At 38.8% G+C, this 27,561-nt stretch overlaps 1 protein-coding gene across 3 annotated transcripts in view; it reads right to left on the reverse strand.

Moving 5' to 3' along the window:
- Positions 1 to 27,561, reverse strand: part of PTN (pleiotrophin) — a 112,136-nt gene that overhangs the window by 24,047 nt on the left and 60,528 nt on the right. For all 3 annotated transcript variants that reach the window (XM_060196644.1, XM_016191857.2, XM_007531505.3), the window contains exons 2-3: positions 2,592 to 2,707; positions 25 to 198 (exon numbers count right to left, since the gene is read on the reverse strand). In XM_060196644.1, coding sequence (XP_060052627.1) covers positions 25 to 198; positions 2,592 to 2,706 — 289 coding nt within the window. In that variant the 5' untranslated portion in view covers position 2,707. The remainder of the gene's footprint in view (positions 1 to 24; positions 199 to 2,591; positions 2,708 to 27,561) is intronic.

Here is a 27,561-nt window from a genome sequence, read left to right on the forward strand (position 1 = left end):
CAGAAGCATCAGGGTGGGGCTTACCTCCAAATTGCTTTTTCCAGTTGCAGGGGATCTTACATCTCTGGGTCTTCATGGTCTGCTTGCACTCAGCTCCTGAGCGGGTCCCCTCCCGGGTGCCCAGTCCACAGTCCCCACTGGTGGGCACGCACACACTCCACTGCCATTCTCCACAGTCAGACTTCTTCACTTTTTTTTCTGTAAAGGAAAACCGTTGGTGTTCAGAAGGCACTTAAGCTTGAGTAATAAACCAAGTTCATCCTTTTGTTCTTTAATTTCAGGGTCTGTACTTTTGGCCTTTGCCTTTGGTGCCTGGTTAATAATACAAACTGGAGAGAACAGAGCCCTGACCCAATAGGGAAAGATAGGGGGATATGGATCAACCTGCCAATGCTCAGTTCCATCAGAGAAGCAATTACAGAAGCCAGCCCTCATACTTTTGGCACCCCATAAAGAATTTTAGTCCATACTCCCAGAGGAGGAGAAATGTTAGAAGAAGATAACTAGAAGGCTCTGGACCCCAATTCCATCAGAACTCTGAGAGAGAAGAGAAAAAAAAAGGAAAGACAGTTGGAAGTAGTGGTAGATGCAGGTGTGACTTAGAAAGGAAGAGAAGGAAGGACCATAGAAACAAAAGGAAAATGTATATAAATCTAGACAGTTAGAAAAGTAATAGTCAACCCATATCTATAACCTTGGGAGAACTACTGCAGTTTCCAACGGAGGGAATGGGGACACAGAATCTGGTTTTGGGAACAGTGTGAAATTATACCCCTGTTATCTCATAATTTTATAAATCCAAATTAATGACTAATAAGATTAAAATTAAAAAAGAAACTAGAGAGGGAATACTTTGTGATTAAATCAATGAGAAAGGAGAAAAAAGAGGGAAGTGGTAGAACTAACATTAATTCTGAAATTTATTATTAAGAGATTTATTAATATTTTTTCCTTTGTAGTAAATGAGTCTATTTACAAAAGACAGTCAAAAATAGTTAAACTGTGAGAATGAGAAAGTATTCTATATGAAGTAGGGGTTGTCACATTAGCCATTGTAAAAATTCTGCTGAAACAGAATACATGTGGTGAATCTGAGATTTAAGACTTCCAGATTGGGGAGCCAGGCGGTGGTACACCTGGTTAAGCTCACACATAATAGTGTACCAAGACCCAGGTTCAAGCCACTGGTCCACACCTGCAAGGGAAAAGCCTCACAAGTGGTGAAGCAGGTCTGCAAGTGTCTTTTAATCTCTCTCTCCTCCTCATCTCTCAATTTCTCTTTTTCTCTCTCCCTATCTCCTCCTCACCTCTCAATTTACTCTGTCTTTATCCAAAAATAAATAAACAAAACATTAAAAAAAAGATTTCTAAATCTATAGCCCACTCAGGATATAGAGCTGAGACTAGCATAAAATAGGACCTGTATTCTCCCTATGATCTGGCTACAACAAAGATAGCTACAACAAAGATAATTTCAGGAAGCGTGCATGTGTGTGCATGTGCGTGTGCGTGTGTGTTTACCTGTGCCTGTGAGTGTGAATGTGTGTGTGTGCACAAGTGCATGTGTGTGTGTGTGTGTTTGTGTGTGTGTGTGTGTGTGTGTGTGTGCAAGTGCATGTGTGTGTCACAATAAGCAGAAAACTTTCCTTCTGGTTAATGTTCTGTGTGTAGCAATGCTAACATAACTTAAAGACTGTCACTACATTTTAGGACTTACAGCATAGAAAAATAAAAGGACACTGTTTAATTTTCTCTAAATATTTGGACAAAAATGAAGAAAGAGGAAGGGGGTTGAAGAAGGGAAAAAGAAAAAGAGGAAGGGCTGGAAGGACGAGGGAAAGGAGGAAGAATGGTTGAGATGCAGGTGATGGAGTTAGGAGGGCATTAATCAATGAAGTGTCATGTCTTCAAAACTCTGTCCCTGGGTTCAACCTTCTCGTCCACACCCACGGGGTCAAAGTCAGGAGCAGTGGAGCAATGCTGCAGGTATCTCTTTCTCTCTCTCTTTCTATCTCCCTCCTCTTTCTCAATTTTTTTCTGTCTCTATCAAATAAATAAAAGTATTTTTAAAAAGATAAATAAATAAGGACCAGGCAATGGTGCATCTGGTTGAGCACACATGTTACAATGCTCAAGGGCCCAAGTTCAAGATCCTCCTCCCCACCTGTAAGGGGAAAGCTTCACAAGTACTGAGGCAGTACTGCAGATGTCTCTGTTTATTTGTCTTGTCTCTTCCCACTTCTTCTCAACTTCTCTTGGTCTCTATCCAATACATAAATAGATAAAACTTAAAATAATATATTAAAGAGGGGCAGGTGGTAGCACACCCGGTTGAGCACATGTGTGACAATGTGCTAGGTCCCTGGCTCAAGCACCTGGGTTCCTACTGCAGGGGAAAAGCTTTGACAGGGATGAAGTGGGGCTACAGATCTCTCTCTCTCTCTCTCTCTCTCTCTCTCTCTCCTCCTTTCAGTGTCTGGCTATCTCTATCCAATAAATAAATAAAGATTATAAAAATAAAGTTAAAATAAAAAAGATTAAGTCTTCTAAAAGCAGTAAAAATAGAAACAAAACCAATATCTGCCCCTTACCTGGTTTCTCTTTCTTCCCTGCTTCAGCAGTGTCTACAATTGCCAATATAAAAATGAACACCAAGAAGGCAGCTGCAAATTTTCGACGCTGTTGCTGGTATTGTTGGGACTGCATTCTAGGAATCAACAGAGAAACAGAAAGTGGCATTAGCAGATGTCAGAACAAATCTAATTCCTTAATGAAAGCCTCTGTTTTCTATTTCTGGAATAGTCAGTTTTTAAGAAAGATTTATAGACCAAACATCTTGAGCAGAATTTTATGGTTTCTCTCTAAGAATTAAGATCAAATGCTTTTTATTTTTTTTTAACAACCAGTCATATATTTGATGGACAAAACAAAGCAGTTCTCCATAAAAAAAAAATCTTACACAACCATTTGCTTATTACGATTCAAGAATTATAGAAGAGAATTTGTGTGGTATGCATCTGAGTAGATCCCTACAGTAAATTTTCACAATATCTTCTGGCAATGTCAGAAACTATATCATCTTCACAGCTCTGAAAAAATTCCTGCCTGATATAATGTTGGTATTAAAATTCACATGGATAATTCAGATGGACAAAATAAGTGGATTATCTGTATAAGTATATGAACACTGTTATCATCAACTTGACCAGTAGTCCTTATTTTTATCATTCTATCACAATCATCATTGCTCCATTAATCTTTTATGTACATAAGAAATAACACAGAAGTATAAATAACACATTTTTAAATTTTCCATGTACTGAAAATAAAGTCTAGGATATAATGAAGTCTTAACATTCATTCAATTTAAATTCTTTACATTAGTGTGAACTAAGATTAACAACAAGCATTAGAATGTTTTCTCCAGAACCTGAAGTCACTTGTGGGAGTAGATTAACAAAATGGTCAACTTGCCATTGTGTATACACTTGAAGAAGTCTCAGCTCATTTTTACGCAAGGGAAACATAATTTTCAATGGCTACAATAAATCACTGGCCACAACAATTCCACTGCCATTGACTGTTTACATATACTGTGCTCCTGGTGTTTTATTCTTCAAATAAAAATGACAAGGATGGAGACCATGGGCAGACCAAGTTGCAGGGGAGAACTTTCACAAGTGGTGAAGCAGTGCACACATTTGCCTTTCTTTATCTCTCCTTCTGTCTCCCCTTCCTCTCTCAATTTCTCTCTGTTCAATCAAATTATACACACACCCACATCCCTCACCCCCCCCCACCACATATATATGGAGAGAGAAATCGCCATGGGTCATAGGCTCTGAGGATTTTAGCCATAATCAATTTTAACTGAAGCCTTTATTTTTTCTCAATCATTTTTTTTCCCTCTACCTGTTTGGATTGTCATTTTTGCCTAACTCTGGATTTTGACATCTTGGACTTTTTTAATAGAGAAAATGAATAAGGGTGTGTGTGTGTGTGTGAGAGAGAGAGAGAGAGAGAGATATGATATTAGAAAAGTCATGGTTAGCTTTCTACTTCATACCAGTGGGAATGTCCTACATCTACAAAATAGGAAATGACAAGTGTTGACAAGAATGTGGAAAATAGGTACTCTGTTGCACTGTTGGTGGGAATGCAAACTGGTGTAACTATTATGGAAAATAGTATGGAGAATATTTAAACAAATTAAATTGGAAATATCTTATGGTCCTGCAATACCACTCTTGGACATTTATGCAAAATGCATAAAAAGTTATTTCAAAGAGATATATGCAGCCCCATGTTCACGGCTACATTATTTGGAATAGCCAAAATATGGAAGCAGCCTAAATGCCTGGATAAATGTTAGGGGATATAGAGTCTATGGAGTACTACTTTGCAATTAAAAATAGATGATGTTGTGGTTTAGGGACCAAATGGTTGGAGCTAGAGATGATTGTGCTTAGTGAAGTAAGAAAGTCAGTATAGATAGCTGAAGCATTAGAACTTACAAAGAGGGAGTCGGGCTGTAGCGCAGCGGGTTAAGTGCAGGTGGCGCAAAGCACAAGGACCGGCATAAGGATTCCGGTTCGAACCCCGGCTCCCCACCTGCAGGGGAGTCACTTCACAGGAGGTGAAGCAGGTCTTCAGGTGTCTATCTTTCTCTCCCCCTCTCTGTCTTCCCCTCCTCTCTCCGTTTCTCTCTGTCCTATCCAACAACGATGACAACAACAATAAAACAACAAGGGCAACAAAAGGGCATAAATAAATAAAATAAAATAAATAAAAAATAAAAATTTAAAAAAAAAAGAACTTACAAAGAAAAAAAAGTCACTGGTGGTGATCATGGGAAAAGAGGTCTACAGAAATTGGGTGGTAGATGAGATCTAGAACTGTACCCCTGCTATCTTATTATAAGCTTGTAAATCACAAAATAATATCGTTTCCATTCAAGTGTGCCCAACCAGTACCTCACTAGCAAGTTCCTGTCTTATGCAGTCACAGTCAGCACTGAACTACTCAGTCCATGTAGGAATAACAGTTCCTCTTGCATAGTTGATTGTTTAGTTACCCTAAGCTCTCTAATACACTGCAAGATGAATGTACAGGCAAGTGCTTTGATCCTCAAGTGGTCCAGATAATGGCTTATTTTTCACACTGAAGAAAATAAAACAGTAAAAAAGAAGACATGCTAAGTTGACTGGTTCCATTTAATAATTTACTTGATTTTAGTTCCCCCCTACTGTCATATTTCTTTGTACTTGCCCTCCTGGATTTAATTTGATGAAATTTAACAGTTAAGCTGAAGACTATTGTGGAGAGGATTGGTGTCTTGAAATTACTGTTGAGATATATCAATTCTAATAAGTTTGACATTTGTAGATCAAAGAAAATTAAAGTAAAAGAAACCAGCTCTGGGGAAAGGTGTTAATTTATTAAATCCTGACCTCTTCTCTAAAGATATAACTGATTAGAAGAAAAAGATAGTTTCCTTTAAAAAAACATTTTAATTAAATCCAGAATTCTTCTGAGTTGTTCAAACTTTGATGTAAACACAAAGCAATGGCATAGACTATTTCTCTTAGTGATATGTTTGGGAGGGCTAATATGGCACTTAGCCATAAAAGATGTGGTAAAAACTTCAACTCTTGTCCATTTTTGTAAAACATCCTTGGCCAAATGACAACTGTTTAGACCTCTGTTATGACATTTGAAAAGTGGGAATGATTATAATGATTACTTAAGAGCTTTGTTATAAAAATGCCAGATATAAACATAGAGATTACTCAGAATATTTTAATTACCCTATATGTTGTTGGATGGACTTAATTTTCCACTACTTCATGCGGTAATGATAGATGTCACAGCTAATTTCTATTCTTGTGATATGAATGTCCCTGAGGGCTTTGGGTTGAAAACGCCAAGCAGGGCATAAAGTGGTGTCATACCTGAAGGAGTGTATTCATTGAGTTATGAGCAATGCTTCTGCGCATCAGACATCACTAGAATTTGCCTGAACTTCAGAATAGTAATTTTTAGTTTTTTTCATAAAAATAAAAATTCACAGGAGTGAAATATCTCATGTACCAACAACTGTATTTACTATAAAACTTTAATCTCCCCTAGAGAAAATAAACATACAAAAACTATGAAAAACCATATAGTTTAGTGAATAATTATAGAAAATTTTTCAGTCACATCCTGAAGGTTTTATGTCTTTCATATTCCAGTCACCATTCTTCAAAACTATGTTACTTAATAATCAATTCTTTACATTTCTCAAGGGCTTTCTTCAAATTTGCTTCCCTCATAATGTCTAATTTTAAAAAAATTTTTAAATTTTTAAAATTTTTACCACCTCACTCCTGTAAGAATGGCATACATAAAAAAGGACAGCAGCAACAAATGCTGGAGAGGATGTGGGGACAGAGGAACCCTTTTACATTGCTAGTGGGAATGTAAATTGGTACAGCCTCTGTGGAGAGCAGTCTGGAAAACTCTCAGAAGGCTAGACATGGACCTTCCATATGATCCAGTAATTCCTCTCCTGGGGTTATACCCCAAGGACTCCATAACACCCAACCAAAAAGAGGTGTGTACTCCTATGTTCATAGAAGCACAATTCATAATAGCTAAAACCTGGAAGCAACCCAGGTACCCAACAACAGATGAGAGGCTGAGAAAGCTGTGGTATATATACACAATGGAATATTATGCAGCTATCAAGAACAATGAACCCACCTCCGCTGACCCATCTTGGACAGAGCTAGAAGAAATTATGTTAAGTGAGTTAAGTCAGAAAGATAAAGATGAGTATGGGATGATCCCACTCATCAACAGAAGTTGAGGAAGAAGATCTGAAAGGGAAACTAAAAGCAGGACCTGACCAAATTGTAAGTAGGGCACTAAAGTAAAAGCCCTGTGGTGAGGGGTAGACATGCAGCTTCCTGGACCAGTAGGGGGTGGGAGTGGGTGGGAGGAATGGGTCATAGTCTTTTGGTGGTGGGAATGGTGTTTATGTACACTCCTAGTAAAATGTACTCATATAAATCACTAGTTAATTAATATGAGAGGGGGAAAATTAATTGTATATCTCGAAGTTTTTCAAAACACAAACTGAATCTTTTCAATATATAGGCTGTGTAATTGATATGCAGACTCTCTCAAAAGACTAGACCAAGTAGATCAGAAGCAACCAATAGCGCAGCTATATACAAGATACTGGGTACTGTACAGCAAAGCATAACAAAAGGACTTTTCAAAGTTAACCCAATTACCAAATAATGTGATGATAACATTAACAATTGATTGTCTTTTTGAACCCTAAGACAGCAGGAACCTCACATCTCCACTATAGAATATAGAGCCCCTACTTCCCCCAGTCTTGGAACCCTTGGATAGGGCCCACTTTCCCGTATGCCTCTGCCAATCCATATCAAATAATATTGCATCCGCCGATCACAACCTAACCAACGCAACGATTGCCACCTCAACATGCTTCACCTCAGACTGTGTCCAGAGACTTCATGTGTGGAATGACAACCCTTCAGCTTCATTACTCGGGTGAGACCTTTCCTTTTATAGTACACTCTAATTTCATCTCAAGTGGTTCACTTTCTAACAAAGTCCCAAAACCTAGATATACACCAGTTTCTGTGAGAGAGAGCTTATGATCACATGTACCCATAAACTACTGCAAAATATATCCCTGAAAGCAGAAGTACACTAGAGTTTGCAGTGAGTACCTCCCTAACACTTCCTCTCCACTATTCCAAGCTTTGGGTCCATGATTGCTCAACAATTTGTTTGGCTTTGTATGTTAACCCTCTTTTCAATCACCAGGTTCCAGATGCCATCAGGATGCTAGCCAGGCTTCCCTGGATTGAAGACCCCACCAATGTGCCCTGGAGCTCAGCTTCCCCAGAGACCCACCCTACTAGGGAAAGAGAGAGGCAGACTGGGAGTATGGACCAACCAGTCAACGCCCATGTTCAGCGGGGAAGCAATTACAGAAGCCAGACTTTCTACCTTCTGCAACCCTCAATGACCCTCGGTCCATGCTCCCAGAGGGATAGAGAATGGGAAAGCTATCAGGGGAGGGGGTTGGATATGGAGATTGGGTGGTGGGAATTGTGTGGAGTTGTACCCCTCCTACCCTATGGCTTTGTTAATTAATCCTTTCTTAAATAAAAAAAAACTGGTATGTACTTTATATTACTTTTATTGTATAAATATATTCTTCTTCCCTCTAATTCATTGCTTTACATTTTAAAAAAACAAAAAAAAATCATATCACTTCACTAATTATATCCTACATTCTGGATTCTTGTGATTGCAAATTCATAGTACAATGCAATATTCCCCTACTTATTTGCAAATTGGCAGATGGTTGCCAAGACTTCATCAGACTCGGTTTTGGCAAGGCAATAAGTTGCAGTATTTTAGTCACCAAGAGATGCTTAACACTTGGCTTTGGTTCTTTCATACTGACAGCCATTAGTTGTTAATGATTATTGACTGTATAGTATAGAGTGGATAATGTCTGTGTTCTTCTCAAAATTTCATGGGTTGAAACTTTCTTAACTTACATTGCTATCCCCCATCTCATCAATACTAACTATATACCAAAGCAACACATGATTATTTCAGTTTAACTTGTCCTGATGTTTTTTTACAACAGAATGTATACCACTGCATTTTCATTGGGTAAAAATTGGTAATCCAGTCAAAGCCCTCAACCACCCACCCTTGCTAGTTTATAGTCTTACCATTAGCTCATTTTCACGATCTCTTTATTGGGGCTTACACTGATCAAAATTTTCCCCAAAACAAAACACCTAAACTATCTCAAAACATTTCTTTCTCACAGGAATACCCTTCAGTCTCTCCTCTGGAATGTCACACCCAATCTATACATTTTTATTAAGAAAAAAGTACGTATGATTATCTATCCTAAGAAACACTGACCTACTCACTACAATGTTTATGCATGATGTTCCATGGAAGTGGAAGATTTTTTTTCTAGCCTATTATTTCATGATTTAATTTTAAGGAAGGCTTAGCTAAGGTCTCAAAATTGTATTTGTCTTTAGAGCTCACTGCAGCTGGTCACATGGACCTGCATTATCACAATAATATATGCACACAATAAAAACCACACTCCATGTCAAAGGCTTTCATAAAACTTCAGCAAGAGAGGTTATTCTAAGCAGCAGTCACCCAACTAGATCCTCAAAGATTGCTGATAGATTTACTCAAATGAGCATTTGTACCTTAACTGGTGTGTAGGCGTCAACCAATTCACTAGTGAGGAACTCTGGGAACCTTAATTGATTTTTCATTGTCTGCCTTTAGGGTTGATGTTTTCTGCCTGACTTGCACGTCATGATGTGTGCTCGCATCTTGTTAATAAAGAAAGAAATCTAAAAGAGTCAACTATTAGAACTTGTTTAAGAAACATGCTTAAGTGAATACATTACATTTCATAAGGACCCAGGTTCAAGCCCTTGGTCCCACCACCCCTGCAGGAATGCTTTATAGTAAATACAGTGGTTGGTACATGAGATATCATTTCATTCCTGTGAGTTTTTATTTTTATGAAAAAAAAAAAAAAACATTTTATTTATTTATTGGATATAGACAATAAGAAACTGAGGTACAAAAAAAGAGACATTTGCTGAACTGCTTCACTGTTTGTGAAGTTTCTGTAGTGAGGTGGGGACCAGGGACTTGAGCACTGTAACATGTGCACTCAACTAGTGTGCTACCATCCAGCCCCATGAGCTTGCATTATTAACCATAGCACATATTAGAAATAATCCTTGGGACCGGGCAGTGGTGCATCCAGTTAAGTATACATAGCACTAACTAAGCTCAAAGACCCATGCAAGGATCCGGGTTCAAGCCCCCACTACCCACCTGCAGGGGGGAAGCTTCACAAGTGGTGAAGCAAGGCTGCAGATGTCTGTCTTTCTCTGTCCCTCTCTATCTCCGACTCCTCTCTCAATTTCTCTCTGTCCTATAAAATATAAATAGGAGGCTGAGCCAAGATGGAATGTAGCAGCACCCATGGGCTCTGATATCAACTGCTAGAAAGCCTTGAAATCCTGGCCTTCAGTGGGACAAGCAAGGAGGCATCCAAAAGGTAGACCAGGGAGGTGATTATAATTCAATTTGGGTTAAAAATTAAAGCAAAAAGAAAAGAAATTTCTTGATTATTTCTCTCAGCCCCCTCTCCCCATAAGCAGACCCCTGGGGTAGGGAGCTGCTGCTAGCAGGCTCCCCGTGGAGCTCCTTTCTATACCAAGGTTCCTGGCCCAACAGGGAGCCATTAAACCCTGCTTCCAAATTTCTAGGCTATTTCTGTTGTTCCTCTGAGTAAGGGACTTAGACCCATTCAAGTGACCATTAGCTAATCAAGCAAGCCTCACCCAGCCTGCTTGAAAGTTTTTTTTTTCTTTTTTTCACCTTTGTTTTGTATTGTGTTTTCTTTCTCAATAAGTTTTCTAGACTAAATGTACATAGGCTAACAGGGAGCTGTCCAAGTTGTAGACCCACTGCTTGGGCATTTTACTCTGTTCATTTTACAGATACTATTATATATACACGCATATCCCTTCCCCCCCCTCAGGTGACCAAAATTAACTCTTAGTATACTTTCCATTGCTAGACAACAAGAATTACCACCCACTGTGAGAGAAACTAATCTCACTTTTCATACCTCCTCTATACACTATCACCCTTCTCCCACCTCCAAGCCAATTAAAAAATATATATATATCAAAATCTCCTTTCACTGCTTTTTTTTTCTGTTTTCTTCTTTTTTCTTTTCTCTATTTTTTTCCCCTGTCTTCCTTTCTCCCTTACTCCCCCCTCTGCCTTCTGAATTCACTGATACTTATTTGTGAACTATTTCAGGGAAGAAGTCTGACTCAGAGCAGACTCTTTTTGTGTGTGTCTCTGCTCTACTTCCCCTTCCCCTCCTGCTATCCCTAGAATCTACAGTGGACAGTAGATTTGCATAATTGTCTATTCCTGCTATCACTTTTTTACTTTCTCTTTCTTTTTCATTTAGATTTGGTTGCTATTTTTTCTTGAACTGGAGACAGTGTGGGACTAACTGGTATTGCTTAAACTGCTATAGTCATTGCTTTAGTTACTATAGTAATTTCTGAGGGTGGTGACTGCATTTGTCATAAAGGTATTTAGTATAGTGTGGCTTGTACATAAAACAAAGCAACTGAGGAACAACAGAACATAAAAATAAAAAACACATTAACATTGGGTAGATCAAGAGCAAATAAAACTGCTAATACAGTGAATGAAGACAAGAGCCTAGGAGAAACTACAAATCAACCAGAAGTAACCATAGATAAGAAAAGCATGCAAGCAATAATAAACGTATTAATCACAGAAATGAAAACAACTTTGGAGGAAAGGAATAGCAGTATTAGGGAAACAACAGATGAGACATTCAAGGAAAATACTAACTACCTTGAGGCAATTAGAGGACTGAAAGCTGAAATAGCTGTAATGAAGAAAGAAGCCGAGGGAAGGGAAAGCAGACTAACAGAAGCAGAAAACAGAATTAGCCAGACAGAGGATGAGCTAAAGAAAATTAAGAAAGAGGTGAAAGAGCTCAAAAAGAGATTGAGAGACACTGAAAACAACAACAGAGACATATGGGATGATCTCAAAAGAAGTAACATTCATATAACTGCCAGAGTAAGAAAGAGAGAAAGAGGAAGCAAGCATTCTAGAGGAAATTATAGAAGAAAACTTCCCAGAACTGAACAACAGAAAGGACATTAAGATCCAAGAGGCTCAGAGAGTCCCAAACAGAATCAACCCAGACCTAAAGACACCAAGACACATCATAGTCACAATGAAAAGAAGTAAGGATAAAGAAAGGATCCTAAAGGATGCAAGAGAAAAACAAAAAATCACATACAGAGGAAAACCTATAGGACTATCAGCAGATTTCTCTACCCAAACTCTAAAGGCAAGGAGAGAATGGCAAGATATCTATCGAGCCCTGAATGAAAAAGGGTTTCAACCAATGATAATATATCCTACTAGACTTTCATTCAAACTAGATGAAGTCATCAAAACCTTCTCAAACAACAGTTAAAGGAAGCAACTATCACAAAACCGGCCCTGAAAGAGGTTCTAAAAGACCTCTTATAAAAAAGAACATCACTATAATACTTGCAACATACCAAATAAAAACTTGTTGAACAATGGCACTACCACACATTAAATCCATAATATCAGTAAATGTCAATGGCTTAAACTCACCCATCAAAAGGCAGAGAGTGGGAGGATGGATCAGAAAACATAACACAACCATATGCTGCTTGTAAGAATCCCACTTAACCCAACAAGATAAACACAGACTTAAAGTGAAAGGATGGAAAACTATCCTACAAGCTAATGGTCCACGAAAAAAGGCAGGAACAGCCATTCTCATCTCTGACACAATAGATTTTAAATTAAATAAAGTAAAAAAAGATAGGCAAGGTCATTACATAATGATTAAAGGATCAATCAGCCAAGAAGACTTAACAATTATTAACATCTATGCACCCAATGAGGGACCATCTAAATACATCAAACATCTTCTCAAAGAACTTCAAAAATGCATCATAGTAATACAATAGTAGTGGGAGACTTTAACACCCCACTCTCACACTTAGATCAACAAAACTCAGAATCAACAAAGAAACAAGAGAATTAAATGAAGAGATGGACAAACTAGACCTCTTGGACATTTTCAGAGCTCTTCACCCAAAAAAATTGGAATACACATTCTTTTCAAATCCACATAACACATACTCAAGCATAGACAACATGTTAGGCCACAAAGACAGCATCAATAAATTCAAGAGCATTGAAATCATCCCAAGTATCTTCTCAGACCACAGTGGAGTAAAACTAACATTTAAGAACAAACAGAAAATTATTAAAAGTCACAGAATCTGGAAACTAAACAACATACTGCTTAAGAACCACTGGGTCAGAGAGTCACTCAAGCAGGAAATTCAAATGTTCCTGGAAACAAATGAAAATGAAGACACAACCTATCAAAATATTTGGGACACAGTTAAAACAGTACTGAGAGGGAAACTCATAGCCATACAATCACATATTAAACAACAAGAAAAAACCCAAATAAACAACCTTACTGCACACCTTAAGGACTTAGAGGAAGAGGAACAAAGGAACCCTAAAGCAACCAGAAGGACAGAAATCACTAAAATTAGAGCAGAAATAAACAACATCGAAAATGAGAGAACCATACAGAGATCAATCAAGCCAAATTTTGGTTCTTTGAAAAATTAAACAATATTGACAAACCCCTAGCCAGACTCACTAAACAAAAAAGGGAGAAGACTCAAATTCATAGAATTGTAAATAATAGAGTAGATATCACAACTGACACCACAGAAATCCAGAAAATCATGTGAGACTTCTATGAAGAACTATATACGCCACCAAGCTAGAAAATCTGGAAGAAATGGAAGAATTCCTAGAAGCATATGCCCTTCCAAAACTGAACCAAGAAGAACTACAAAATCTAAATGCACCAATCACAAAGAAATCGAAACTGTTATTAAGAATCTCCCCAACAACAAAAGTCCTGGACCAGATGGCTTCACAAACGAATTCTACAAAACCTTCAGGAAAAAGTTAATACCCATACTCCTAAAGCTTTTCCATAAGATTGAAGAAACAGGGACACTCCCATCCACTTTCTATAAAGCCAACATCACTCTGATACCAAAAGCTGATAGGGACAGAACAAAAAAGGAAAACTACAGACCAATATCTCTGATGAACATAGATGCCAAAATACTAAACAAGATCTTGTCCAACCGGATACAGCAACATATCAAAAAGATTGTTCATCATGACCAAGTGGGATTCATCCCAGGAATGCAAGGCTGGTTCAACATATGTAAGTCAATCAATGTCATTCACCACATCAATAAAAGCAAAGCCAAAAACCACATGATTATCTCAATAGATGTAGAGAAAGCCTTTGACAAAATCCAACACCCATTCATGTTCAAAATATTGAGAATAGATGGGAAATTCCACAAGATAGTGGAATCCATATATAGCAAACCTACAGCCAACATCATACTCAATGGACAGAAGCTGAAAGCATTTCCCCTCATATCGGGGACTAGACAGAGCTCCCCACTATAACCATTACTCTTCAACATAGTATTGGAAGTTCTTGCCATAGCAATCAGGCAAGAGAAAGAAATCAAAGGAATACAGATTGGAAGGGAAGAAGTCAAACTCTCACTGTTTGTAGATGACATGATAGTATACATAGAAAAACCTAAGGAATCCAGCAGAAAACTACTAGAAGTTATTAGGCAATATATCAAGGTATCAGGCTACAAAATCAATGTACAAAAATCAGTGGCATTTCTCTATGCAAACACTAAATCTGAAGAAGAAGACATCCAGAAATCACTCCCATTTACCGTTGCAACAAAATCAATAAAATTCCTAGGAGTAAAGATGACCAAAGAAGTGAAAGACTTGTATACTGAAAACTATTAGTCACTCTTCAAGGAAATAGAAACTGATACCAAGAAATGGAAAGACATCCCATGCTCATGGATCGGAAGAATAAATATCATCAAAATGAATATTCTCCCCAGAGCCACATACAAATTTAATGCAAAACCCATCAAAGTTCCACTAAGCTTCTTTAAGAAAATATAACAAAAACTACATTCATTTATCTGGAACCAGAAAACACCTAGAATTGCCAAAACCATCTTGAGTAAAAGAAACAGAAACAGAGGCATCACACTCCCAGATCTTAAACTATATTATAATGTCATCATCATCAAAACAGCATGGTACTGGAAAAAAATAGGCAAACAGACCAGTGGAACAGAATTGAAAGCCCATATCTAAACCCCCACACCTATGGACATCTAATCTTTGATAAGGGGGCCCAAAATATTAAATGGAAGAAGGAGGCTCTCTTCAATAAATGGTGCTGGGAAAACTGGGTTGTAACATGCAGAAGAATGAAACTGAACCACTTTATCTCACCAGAAACAAAAATCAACTCCAAATGGATCAAAGACCTGGATGCCAGAGCAGAAAATATCAAATACTTAGAGGAAAACATTGGTGAAACACTTTCCCACCTAAACCTCAAGGACATCTTTGATGAAACAAACCCAATTGCAAGGAAGACTAAAGCAGAAACAAACCAATGAGACTACATCAAATTGAAAAGCTTCTGCACAGCCAAAGAAACTATCACACAAACAAAGAGACCCCTCACAGAATGGGAGAAGATCTTCACATGCCAACCATCAGACAAGAGACTAATCACCAAAATATACAGAGAACTCAGCAAGCTTAGCACTAAAAAAGCAAATGACCCCATTCAAAAATGGGCAGAGGATATGAACAAGACATTCACTCTAGAGGAGATCCAAAAGGCTAACAAACATATGAAAAACTGTTCCAGGTCGCTGATTGTCAGAGAGATGCAAATAAAGACAACATTGCGATACCACCTCACTCCTGTAAGAATGGCATACATCAAAAAGGACAGCAGCAACAAATGTTGGAGAGGCTGTGGGGACAGAGGAAGCCTTCTACACTGCTGATGGGAATGTAAATTGGTCCAGCCTCTCTGGACAGCAGTCTGGAGAACTCTTACAAGGCTAGACATAGACCTTTCATATGACCCAGTAATTCCTCTCCTGGGGATATACCCCAAGGATTCCATAATGCCCAACCAAAAAGATGTGTGTACATCTATGTTCATAGCAGCACAATTAATAATAGCTAAAACCTGGAAGGAACCCTGGTGCCCAATAGCAGATGAGTGGCTGAGAAAGCTGTGGTACATATACACAATGGAATACTATGCAGCTATTAAGAACAATGAGCCCACATTATCTGACCCATCTTGGACAGAGCTAGAAGGAATTATGTTAAGTCAGATAAGTCAGAAAGATAAAGATGAGTATGGGATGTCCCCACTCATCAACAAAAGCTGCGAAAGAAGAACAGAAAGGGAAACTAAAAGCAGGATCTGATTAAATCGAGAGCAGGGCACCAATGTAAAAACACTGTGGTGAAGAGGAGGGTGGCCATTGGGCTTCCCGGCACAGTGGAAGGCGGGGGGGGCAGGGATGGGCGGTGGGGATGGGACACAGTCTTTTGGTGGTGGGAGTGGTGTTTATGTACAATCCTATTAAAGTTTAAACATTATATAAACTACTATTTAATTAATATGAGAGGCGAAAAACTGATGATATGTCTATAACTTCTTAAAACACAGACTGAGTCTTTTTAATACATAGGCTGTCTTTGATATGTTGTCTTCCAAAAGCCTAGACCAGGGAGAACAGAAGCAACTGACAGCACAGCTATATGCAAGATGCTGGGTACTATACCCCAAACCCTATCAAAGGGACTTTCCAAAGTTAACCCTATCACCAAATAATGTGATGATAACAATAACTATCCATTGTCTTCTTGAACCCTAAGACAACAGGAACCTCACATTTCCACTGTAGAGCCTATATTTCCCCCAGTCCTGGAAACTTAGGGTGGGGCCCACTTTTCTGCAAGCTGCTCTCAATTCAAATAAAATATTGCATCCGCAGATTGCAACCTAATCAACACAACGAGTGCCACCCCAGCATGCTTCACTTCAGACTGTGACCAGAGACTTCAGGTGTGGAATGACTACCCTTCAGCTCGGGTGAGACCTTTCCTTTCATAGTATTCTCTAATTCCATTCCAGGTGTTCCACTCCCCAGTAAAGTCCCCAAACCTAGATATAGTCCAGGTCCCCTGAGATAGAGCATAGGTTCACACGTGCCCATAAACTAGGGGAAAATATATATACCTGAAAGCAGAAGTACACAAGAGCATGCAGGGAATACCCCCAACACTTCATCTGCACTATTCCATTCTTTAGGTCCATGATTGTTCAAGAATTTGTTTGGCTTTGTATGTTAACTCTCTTTTCAGCCACCAGGTTCTGGATGCCAGCAAGATGCTGACCAGACTTCCCTGGACAGATGACCCCATCAATGTGTACTGGAGCGCCACTTCCTCAGAGCCCCACCCTACTAGGGAAAGAGAGAGACAGACTGGGAGTATGGATCGAACAGTCAACGCCCATGTTCAGCAGGGAAGCAATTACAGAAGCCAGACCTTCCACCCTCTGCAACCCACAACGACCCTGGATCCATACTCCCAGAGAGATAGAGAATGGGAAGGCTATCAGGGGAGGGGGTGGGATGTGGAGATTGGGTTATGGGAATTGTGCGGAATTGTACCCCTCTTATTCTATGGTTTTGTTAATGTCTCCTTTCTTAAATTAAATATGTATATATATAAATAAATAGATAAATGAAGCAGTAGATTCATAGTGCTGGCACCAAGTCCCAGTGATAGCCCTGGAGGCAGAAAAAAAAAAAAGGAAGAGAGAAGAAACGATCCAAATAGATATTTTTTAATAATCCAAATATTTATCAACTAGTAAATTAATAATTTTGGTGAATTTGGGCTGGGCAACAACACATCTGACTGAGTGCACAAGTTAAAATGTGCAAATAAGAAATACCCAGGTTTAGGTCCCAGCCCCACCTCTTAGTCCCGAACTGTGGGGCGGGAGCTTCACAAGTCGTGAAGTATTGCTGCAGGTCTCTCTCTCTCTCTCTCTCTCTCTCTCTCTCTCTCTCTCTCCTTTCCCTCTTGATTTCTTTCTGTCTTTACCCAATAAATTAAGAAAATGTATTTTTTTTAAGTTTTGGCAAATTCTTAAAATTTCCTACTAGTCAAGAAGAAAATTTTTGATCAGCAATATTGTGCTTCATATCACAGTGATGAAGGTGATTAAAATAAGTTGTTTCAAAAAGAATGTACACTGCAGAGCCAGCACGGTAGCTGATCTGCAAAGCTTCCTGCTTTGTTATCCATGCAGGTTAGGCACCAATCCTGCCTCCACCATACTGTGGAGAGCTTCTTTAGTGCAGTGGTGTCTTCCCTCCCTTTCTCTGTTGCTGTACTCACTCTTTCTAACTGAAAAAAATCACCCAGAGCAATGAAGGCTTGAATAGCAAGACATAATCATAATGCATGCCCTACAATTTTGTTTCTATAAAGCTCTGGATATGTGAATTCATATAGTGACAAAACTAATTATTCATGGATATAGAAACTGGGTTACTGGGAGAGGTATGAGAGAAATATGACAAGGAAGGATGAAAGAATTCTTGGAAATGATAGCTTGATACTGGTGACAATTTCACAAGTATACACACAAAGTCCCAAATAGATTACATATGTGCAGCTTGTGTTATGCCAACTTAAACAACAACAAGAACGACTTAAGCTAGTAGATACCAAAGAATGATGAAGTGGGGTAAAATAAAGAGAAAATATAGCCAACAAAGTATCTATTCCCAGATGACACAAATGATGGAATAGCTGTTAAGAATACTATGGATATGAAAATATTGTCAATGATTTATGTAAATATCAAAATAGCACAATAAATGAAATATCATAAGCAGAAAAATGGAAACTGGGGAGAGAGGATTGAGTGGAGGCGCATCAGGTTAAGTGCACAGAGTAGGAAACATAAAGACCCTCAGAAAGATCCAGGTTCGAACCCCAACTCCCCACCTGCAGGGAGGTTGCTTCCAAGCTGTGAAGCATTTCTGCGGGTGTCTATCTTTCTTTCTCCCTATGTCACCATCTTCTCTCAATTTATCTCTGTCTTATCCAATAAAAAAATGGCCTCCAAGAGCAGTGGATTAGTAGTGCTTTGCTCTCCTTTTCGATCTCCCTTCCTATCTCAGTTTCTCTCTGTTCTACCAAATAAAGAATGAAGTGATACATATTTTAAAAATATTTAAGAAATGGGGGTCAGGTTGCACTGAGCACACCTGTTGCAATGCTCAAGGACCCAGGTTCGAGCCCCCAACCCCCATCTGCAGTGGGAAAGCTTTGTGAGTGGTGAAGCAGGACTGCAGGTATCTCTGTCTCTCTCCCTCTCTATCATCCTCTTTCCTCTTGATTTCTGGATGTCTCTATCCAGTAAATAAAGATAATAAATTTTTTTAAAAAATATTTTAGAAAAAAAGCAACATTGGGCTAACAAGATAGTTCTTCCTTTCTATCTGAAAAAAAAGTCAGCCTGGAGCAGTGAAACTCAAGGGACAAGAAAAGCAAAGTCACTAGTAAATTTAATGAGATACATTTTAGTAAGACTGCCAGTTAAAAAAAAGCAAATACTGTTTCAGAAACAATCCTTAAGATAACCTTAGAGACTGTTTCTTGGCCCTTGGATAGCCTATGTGACTTGTCCAAGTTATTATGTTAGAAGAGTCTAATAAATATTCATGGTGGCATAATGAAAGGCTTTGAGAACCAACATAAGATAATGGAAAAGATTGTCTCAGAGTCAAGGGACTAGATGCCTGCTAAGGGAGTTAAGTTGACTCAAACTAATGCCAAAGACAATGACTCCTTTCAAAGATAGAATCTTGTGGGACTTTTTCGGGTAATTTAAGTTAGAGAGAGGAATACTTTTCTCATCAAAGAATAAGAAAATAAAAGATTATCTTGATGCTTAGAGTTTTGATTCAAGGAGTCCTGAATGCTGAACACTTTTTTTAAAAAAAATTGGTGATTTATTAAGAATTTTCAGAATTATAAGATATCAGGGGTATAATTCCACACTGTTCCTACAACCAGATTTTTATACCCCTCCATCGAAGACTGCAGTACTTCTCCCAAGGTCACAGATATGAAGTTCTAAAGATGACAGCTCTCATGTAAACCCCCGCCCCCACCTCATGCTACTAAAGTATTCCTCTAAGGACCCCTAAAACACCTGGAAGTTTGTTTTTCAAAAGTGTAGACTTTTTTGGGTAGAATACCTGTATTTCTGTGTTCATCCAGGTTTGAATTCAGGCATCATGTTACAGTTGTATAAAACATAGTCTCTCCTCTCTGTAATTATCTCTCCATGTCTGTGTCTCTGTCTCTCTCTCTCTGAAAAAAGTTTTCCAGAACAGTGAAAGTGCTCATGTGCAAGGCCTGGCTCTGCAGAGGGCAATTAAATAAAAACAGAAAAGAGAACAGAACTGAAAGGGGGCCAGGCAGTGGTGCACCAGGTTAAGTGCACATAGTATGAAGCTTGATGACCCATACAAGGATCCCTGTTTGATCCTCCAGCTCCACACCTGCAGGGAAGTCGCTTCACAAGCAGTGAAGCAGATCTGCAGGTTGCTTTCTGTCTCTCTCTCTCTCTTTATCTCCCCCCCTCTCAATTTCTCTGTCCTATCCAAAAAATAAAAATCGAAAAACTGGCTGCTGGGAGCTCTGGTTTCAAAGCTCCAGCAATAACCCTGGAAGCAAAACAAACAAACAAAAAAAACTGTTGGAGAGAAAAAACCTGTTAATAGAAGCCAAATAAAAGTCTAGAGGTGAATTCCTTTTTATTCAGTCTTTTTATCTATTGCCAACTATATACAGATTATCAGGCACTTTGGATTTTGGGAGAGAGGGTCTTCAAACATGTTCAGTAAGTGAATGTAAAGGTCTCTAAACCATTAAAATAGCACAAACTGAAGTTAGCATTTAATAATGGCTACCAATTGAAGCATTGTGTCAACTTCATAGAGTGCAATGTTAAGTAGTAATGAAATCTGCTGAGTTTGCAAAAACACTATTGCATTAGATCTTCTCCCTTTATAAAAAATCTTCAATAGACATAGAGTTAATTATGACATCAGTTATGTGAAGACAAATGATTTTCAAAATTAAGGGTCCCATGTAATATACCTACAATAGACTTCCTAGCTTTTTCCAAAATGATGATGCCAAGTCTCATGTGCGATATTCTTACCTTTAGGTTCCTGATGATTAAACAATTTGTTCTGCTTTATATCTTAGTAACTTTCAGCCACCAAATTGCAGATGCTACCATGATGCCAACCTAATTTCCCTGGGCAGATGACCTCACCAATATGCCCTGAAACCTCACCTCTCCAGATCCCTGCCCCACTAGGGAAAAATAGAAACAGGCTGGTTGTATGGATCAACCTGTCAATGCTCATTTTCATTGAAGAAGCGGTAACAGAAGCTAGAGTTTGCATTTTCTGAACCCCATAAAGATCTTTGGTCCACAATCCCAGAAGGATAAAGAATAGGAAGGCTTCCTGTGGAGGGGATGGGATATGGAGTTCTGGTGGTGGGAATTGTGTGGAATTGTACCCCTCATATCCTACAGTCTTGCTAATCATTATTAAATCAGTAAATTAATTTAAAAAGAAAAAAAAGAAGTTACAAATATTATTTCCCTCACATGTAATATGTAGATATCATATAGAAAACTGTTAGTTATCTACTGCTCCTGCCTCCTGATATAAGTTCCAAAGCAGAGAAGACTGACTCATCAAATGATCAAATGACTCATCTTTGATCTTATTTGGCTGGAACAGGAACTATCAAAGAACTTGAAGACTAGCTCTCTACTCCCACATACCCTCATGTAAAGGCAAAATCCCTTCCTACACAGTTCCCTCACCACTAGGAAGTATCCAAAAGGAAACTAAGCCATTACAAGGTAAAGATGTGATGTGTAATTCAGTGGTTTAGCTTACAAAGGCTGGGATATTAATGTCTGATTCTCTACCAAGCACAGAACTGTGGAATAATCAAAATGATTGCCCAGGAATCCATTTGGATTGAAGTCAGCCTCTCCTTCAAGAACGGAAGAGCTGAAACTTGCCAGCTTTGATTTGCACTCCTCTCAGCTACTATTTCCCGCTGATTCAGTTCATACAACTCCAGCTTTCAGTTAGAACTGAGCTCGTTGACAATAATAATAGTAATAAATAATAAAACAAAGAACTAAAAAAACAAAAATGAAAGACATCAAGAAATGGTCCCGTTGATTATGCATAGTGTTGCTTTGGGAAAAGGGAAAATCTTGTTAGAAACCTGGCAAATTCACTTCATTAGAGACCTAGTGACATCCCAAATCAGATATGACATCAAGTGGTTTTGGAGTTGAAAGTATTTGAGTGCTCTTGCAGTTTGGCTGGAGCACCTCACTGCCCTCCATTCACACTCTCATTCCTCATGATTCTTTAGCAATGGGGAAGTCTGTAGGTACTGAAACTAGCATAACATACTGGAAATGAGAAACAGTTAAATCGGGGATTATGGTTCTGTTCATTCACTTTGACATTTAAGTGTCTTTATTTTCTCTCTGCACACAGGGTTGTTTTCGCTTCATTCCCACCACTTTCCTCTCTCATACACACAGTTCTACACAATCTCCTTTTGCAAGTGATTTCCTAGGAGCACTGTCAATCAGTGACCGTGGACATGGTCTTCAGGCCTCACAACAGCACAGGAAGTCAAAGGCTTCTTGCCATTCAGATAGCCTCTGAAAATCTCCTGCAGGTGTTTCATGTTAAAGAAGGTTGGTTATGTGAAACGACTCTCATGTCCAGGGCTTCAAGGTTCAAACCCAGGACCAATCCCCCACACCACCATAAACCAGAGCACAGCAGTGTCTTGGTTAAAATTTAAATAATAATAATAATATATATATGTTAGGAAAGAGGTTATTGATGTTTAGTTTGTTTCTGCCTTTCTTTGAGAGCATCTAATGCCCCACTTAGTGAATTCCCAACTTTCTAGAAATAACCTAAAGACTAAGACTACTATTGAAATTCATAAAAGTGTGATGCCTAGAAAAAGTTCACAAGAGTCTTTCTTTAAGTCACTATGCACTGCTATAACTATTAACAAATTGAATAAAATAATAAGGTAAACTCTACTTAAACATACAGGTCACTTGGGGGCAGAGCAGTGACACATCTTCTTGAGTGTACATATATATTATCATGCACAAGGACCAGGGTTCGAGCCGCCACTCCCCATCTGCAAGGGGGGATGTTTCACAAGCAGTGAACCAGATCTGCAGCTGTCTCTCCTTATCCTCTCTGATGTAGCAAATAAAAAATTAAGGGGGACATGCAGTGGTGCAATGGGTTAAGTGCACATAATAGAAACAAAAGCACCTTCACAAGGATCCCAGTTTGAGCCCCCAGCTCCCCACCTGTGGCGGGGGTGGGGGTCACTTCCCAAGCAGTGAAGCAGGTCTGCAGGTCTCTCTCTCACTCTTTTTCTCTTTCTCTTCCTCTCTATCTCAATTTCTCTCTGTCCTATCCAATAAAAATGAAAAATGGCCCCCAAGATCAGTGGATTCATAATGCTGGTACCGAGCCTCAGTGATAACCCTGGACGTAAAAAGAAAAAAGAGAGAGAGGGAGAAAGGAAACGAGGACAATGACTCTCTTGCTATATGTTACTTAAAATCGAGACACATATGAAGTACACTGGTGATAAAATCATGATTGATTATGTTATCAATGAATTACAATATTAATTTTAAACAAGTTAATTAAGAGTTAATATAATCGAGAAGCCTTATCCCTGTACGTACTCAAATCAAGAGCTTAAATGACAGAAGACTTGCTTCACAACTACTTACAGATCACAGTGAAGGTTTTACTTATTCACAGATGTGAGGTAGAATATAATAAAGGAAGGTGGAAAAACAAGCCCAATTAGCACATTGGTGAAAAGTTCAAGTTGTTAGAATGTTTTTCTGTACACAAAGTGAGAATCTCAGTGAAATTAAGTTCACTATAAATCCCACTTCATTTGTCTTAGAGAGGCCAGAGGTTGAATTACTGGTAACTCATACACAGACAATAAGATGCAAAATTAACTCTAATTGCAATATGCCCAATGTGGTTATTACTGTGCAGTTTCAGTTTTTAACATAGATAATATTTCTATAAAACCACATATAGCATCTTTTGTAATGGCATCTCACTTCAGAAACTTCATGTAAAACATTGTCTCCTATATAACTTTCTGTCTCCTTGGCTGTTTGTACTAGGCACTTGCAAATACTGCTAACTGAACCAATGGATGGAACTTAAAAGATTCAGTAGGCAAACCCAATAAAATATCATATGACTAATAAACTTAAGAAGTGATCCTTAGCATTTTACACATAATTCTGAAAGCTGCTGTCTGACATTCAAATCCAGAGTTAGTGAGAAACACAAAAAATAATACTATTATCTTGACCTCAGCATTGAAATAATAAATGGAGATACTGTATTTACTTATTTTACTTATTTATTTATTTGATAGGACAGAGAGAAGTTGAGATGGGAAGGGGAGATTGACAAATATATTTATAAAGCATTATGCCTGGCAAAATCAGAAAACATGCACCACAACTTGACACGACTACACCTCACCCGCAGAGTTCATTAAAAATTAATAACAATAGGGAGTCTGGCGATAGCACAGCAGTTTAAGTGGACGTGGTGCAAAGCACAAAGACCAGCTTAGGATCCCAGTTAGAGCTCCTGGCTCCCCACCTGCAGGGGAGTCGCTTCACAAGCAGTGAAGCAGGTCTGCCTGCCATTGTCTGTCTTTCTCTCCCCCTCTCTGTCTTCCCCTCCTCTTTCCACTCCTCTCTGTCCTATCTAACAACAAGGACGACATCAATAACAACAATAACTAAAACAACAATGAAAAACAAGGGCAACAGAAGGGAAAATAAATATTAAAAAACTAAAATAATAATAATAATAGAATGTAGACACATTATCTTTAGTTCTAAAAGAAACAACACAAAACAAAAACTCCCAACTCCATTGCTTGTGCTGACTTCCTTCCTCTGGGAAGCTACAGCTTGAGTTTTATCCTACTTCCAGAATATTCACTCCACTCACATTTCTTTTTTAATCTAGCAACTCATGTCACTAGCTTCCAGCAGCTTCTACCTACAATTACAGAATATCCCCAGTGTGGTACACAGAGCACACTATATTCAGTTTATGGATATACATCATAATGAACATGAAAGGGAATAATTCAGAAAACATTATAAGACTACTCTACTCCAAGGTCAAGACTTTGATAGTCATTTCATCATTCATTTAGTGAGAATAAATTCATGATGTAAATATGTACTGTAAGCCAGGAACCAGATTGGATGAAAATAATAGAGATGAGGCAATGCTCTCAGGAGAACAAACAAAATATATGTAGCAATGACTCAGAACTAATTTTAAAAAATGGGCAGGGGCAGGCAGTGGCGCACTTGACTAATCACATATATTACCATGCTTAAGGATCCAGGTTCAAGCCTCCACACCCCACCTTCAGAGGGGTCGCCTCACAAGCAGTGAAGCAGGTCTTCAATTGTCTTTCTCCTCCCTCTCTACTTCTCTCTCCCCTCTCAATTTCTGTCTGTCCTATCAAATAAAAATAAAGTAGAAAGCCAAAAAAAAAAAAGGAAAAGAAAAGAAAGAAAGAAAAAAAAAAGGCAGCCAGGAGCAATGGATTTGTAGTGCCAGCATGATAACACTGGTGGCAAAAAAAAGAAAGAAAAAATTAGAAGGTCTAAGGTCTTCGATGTTCAAAGTAGCGCAAATGATTCAAAATCATGCTTTCTAAAGCACTGTTATTTTTAAAAGTATTGATCAGACTAAATAGCCACCACCTACTTTTTCAATCCCCAAAATGGTATGAGTCTATTTAGTTTAGTTGCACAAAAATCACTGAGAGGAACAAGGGTGGACATTGTAATCTGAAGTTATTAGACTACAAAATTGGAAGATTTAATAACTTACCCTCAATGATATAGCAAGTAAATAAGCAAGGCAGATGAGAAATTAACTTCCTGTGAAGCCTGATTAGTTTGCCTGTTTATTAAGGAATATACCTCATCTATGAGTTGTGATGGGAAATCAATAGCAAGCCCATGCCATACTTTCAAATTGCATTCTTCTGGTGTGCTCTCAAATTAGTATATCGAAGAAAGAAAAAAAGAGAGAAAGAGAGAGAGACTTATCTCCTACAAAGAAAATTACCTCCTGTTTTTCTAGTAAAACTTTTTTTTATTATTTATAAAAAGGAAACACTGAAAAAAACATAGGATAAGAGGGATACAACTCCACACAATTCCCACCACTGGATCTCCTTATCCCATCCCCTCCCCTGATAGCTTTCCTATTCTTTACCCCTCTGGGAGTATGGACCCAAGGTCATTGTGGGATGCAGAAGGTGGAAGGTCTGGCTTCTGCAATTAGTTCCCTGCTGAACATGGGCACTGACAGGTAGATCCATACTCCCAGCCTGCCTCTCTCTTTCCCTAGTAGGGCAGGTCTCTGGGGAAGCAGGGCTCCAGGACACATTGGTGGGGTTGTCTACCAAGGGAAGTCTGGTCAGCATCATCTTAGCATCTGGAACCTGATGGCTGAAGAAAGTTAACATATAAAGCCAAACAAATTGTTGACTAACCATGAACCTAAAGGCTGGAATAGTGCAGATGACGAGTTGGGGGATCTCCATTTTGTAGATAGCTAGTAGGCATGTTTTAGTTATATTCCAAAGGGTCTGTGGCTATACTAGTTGTTTTTTTTTTTTTTCCCTGAGCTTGAAATCTGATATGCAGGTGGATCCAAGTTATTGTCTGGGGAGATGATGTCATGGCTTTTGTCTTCATTCCTAGCATTTCATATGCACAACTTAGCAAGAGCTGCTGTTAGCTAGCTCTACTTACAGAGCTTCTCTGTAAGATACCTGCTCGTTCCAAAAGGTGTGTGCAAAGCTTCTGAATTGTCAAACCTGATGATATAGTGTCCATCTGTCTCTCTCCTGTCTCTGTCTCTGCCCCTTGAAATTTTTAAAAAAATTTAGACAGAGCACTGCTTAGGTTAATGGATTAATTTATTACCACCAGTTTATCAATGAGACCTGATGCTTGCATGATTAATCCATCTCTCCCAGTGGTCAGTCCTATTCCCCTCTTTTATCCTTTAACTTTTGAATAAAGATGGAGATATATTGAGAGCCGATGGTGTGGTAGAGAAGAAAAGATAAAGAGGTATCCGCAAAACTGTATCACTGCTTCTGAAGCTTTCTTTCCCTCTTAAAGTGGGGAGTGAGGACTTGAACCCAGGTTGCCATGCATAGATATATGATCTCAACAGAGTCTCCTGTCTCTCTCTGTTCTCTGAAAAAGTCAGTCCAGAGCATTGAAGCACTGACAACAAAAATAAGAGATAGCATTGGGTTGCATTGGATCGACCTTCTCGTGGTGCATCCCGTGAGTACCCATTCATTGGGGAAACTGATGATCCTTCCTAGCCGACTGAATCCACATGGCTCCCAGTCACTTTCAAAGCCAGCAACAAGTAGCTCCTGACAGCTTTCAACCTGACGCTGTTGACTGGCTACGGAAGAAGGGCAAACGCTAGAAGAAGAAGAGAAAGCATCTATATCCTTGAGTGGGGTTGGAGGCAAGGATACAAACAGGTAAAGGTGGGAGAGAAGGCAAAACACCAAAGCACTGTTCCGTTCCATTAATCATGGAAGTCCTCTGGTCTTGTCCGCAGTGTTATTATGTATTGCCAGGGTTCAAACCCAAGACTTTATGTT

Source organism: Erinaceus europaeus, chromosome 8, assembly GCF_950295315.1.
Source record: "Erinaceus europaeus chromosome 8, mEriEur2.1, whole genome shotgun sequence".
NCBI lineage: Eukaryota > Metazoa > Chordata > Mammalia > Eulipotyphla > Erinaceidae > Erinaceus > Erinaceus europaeus.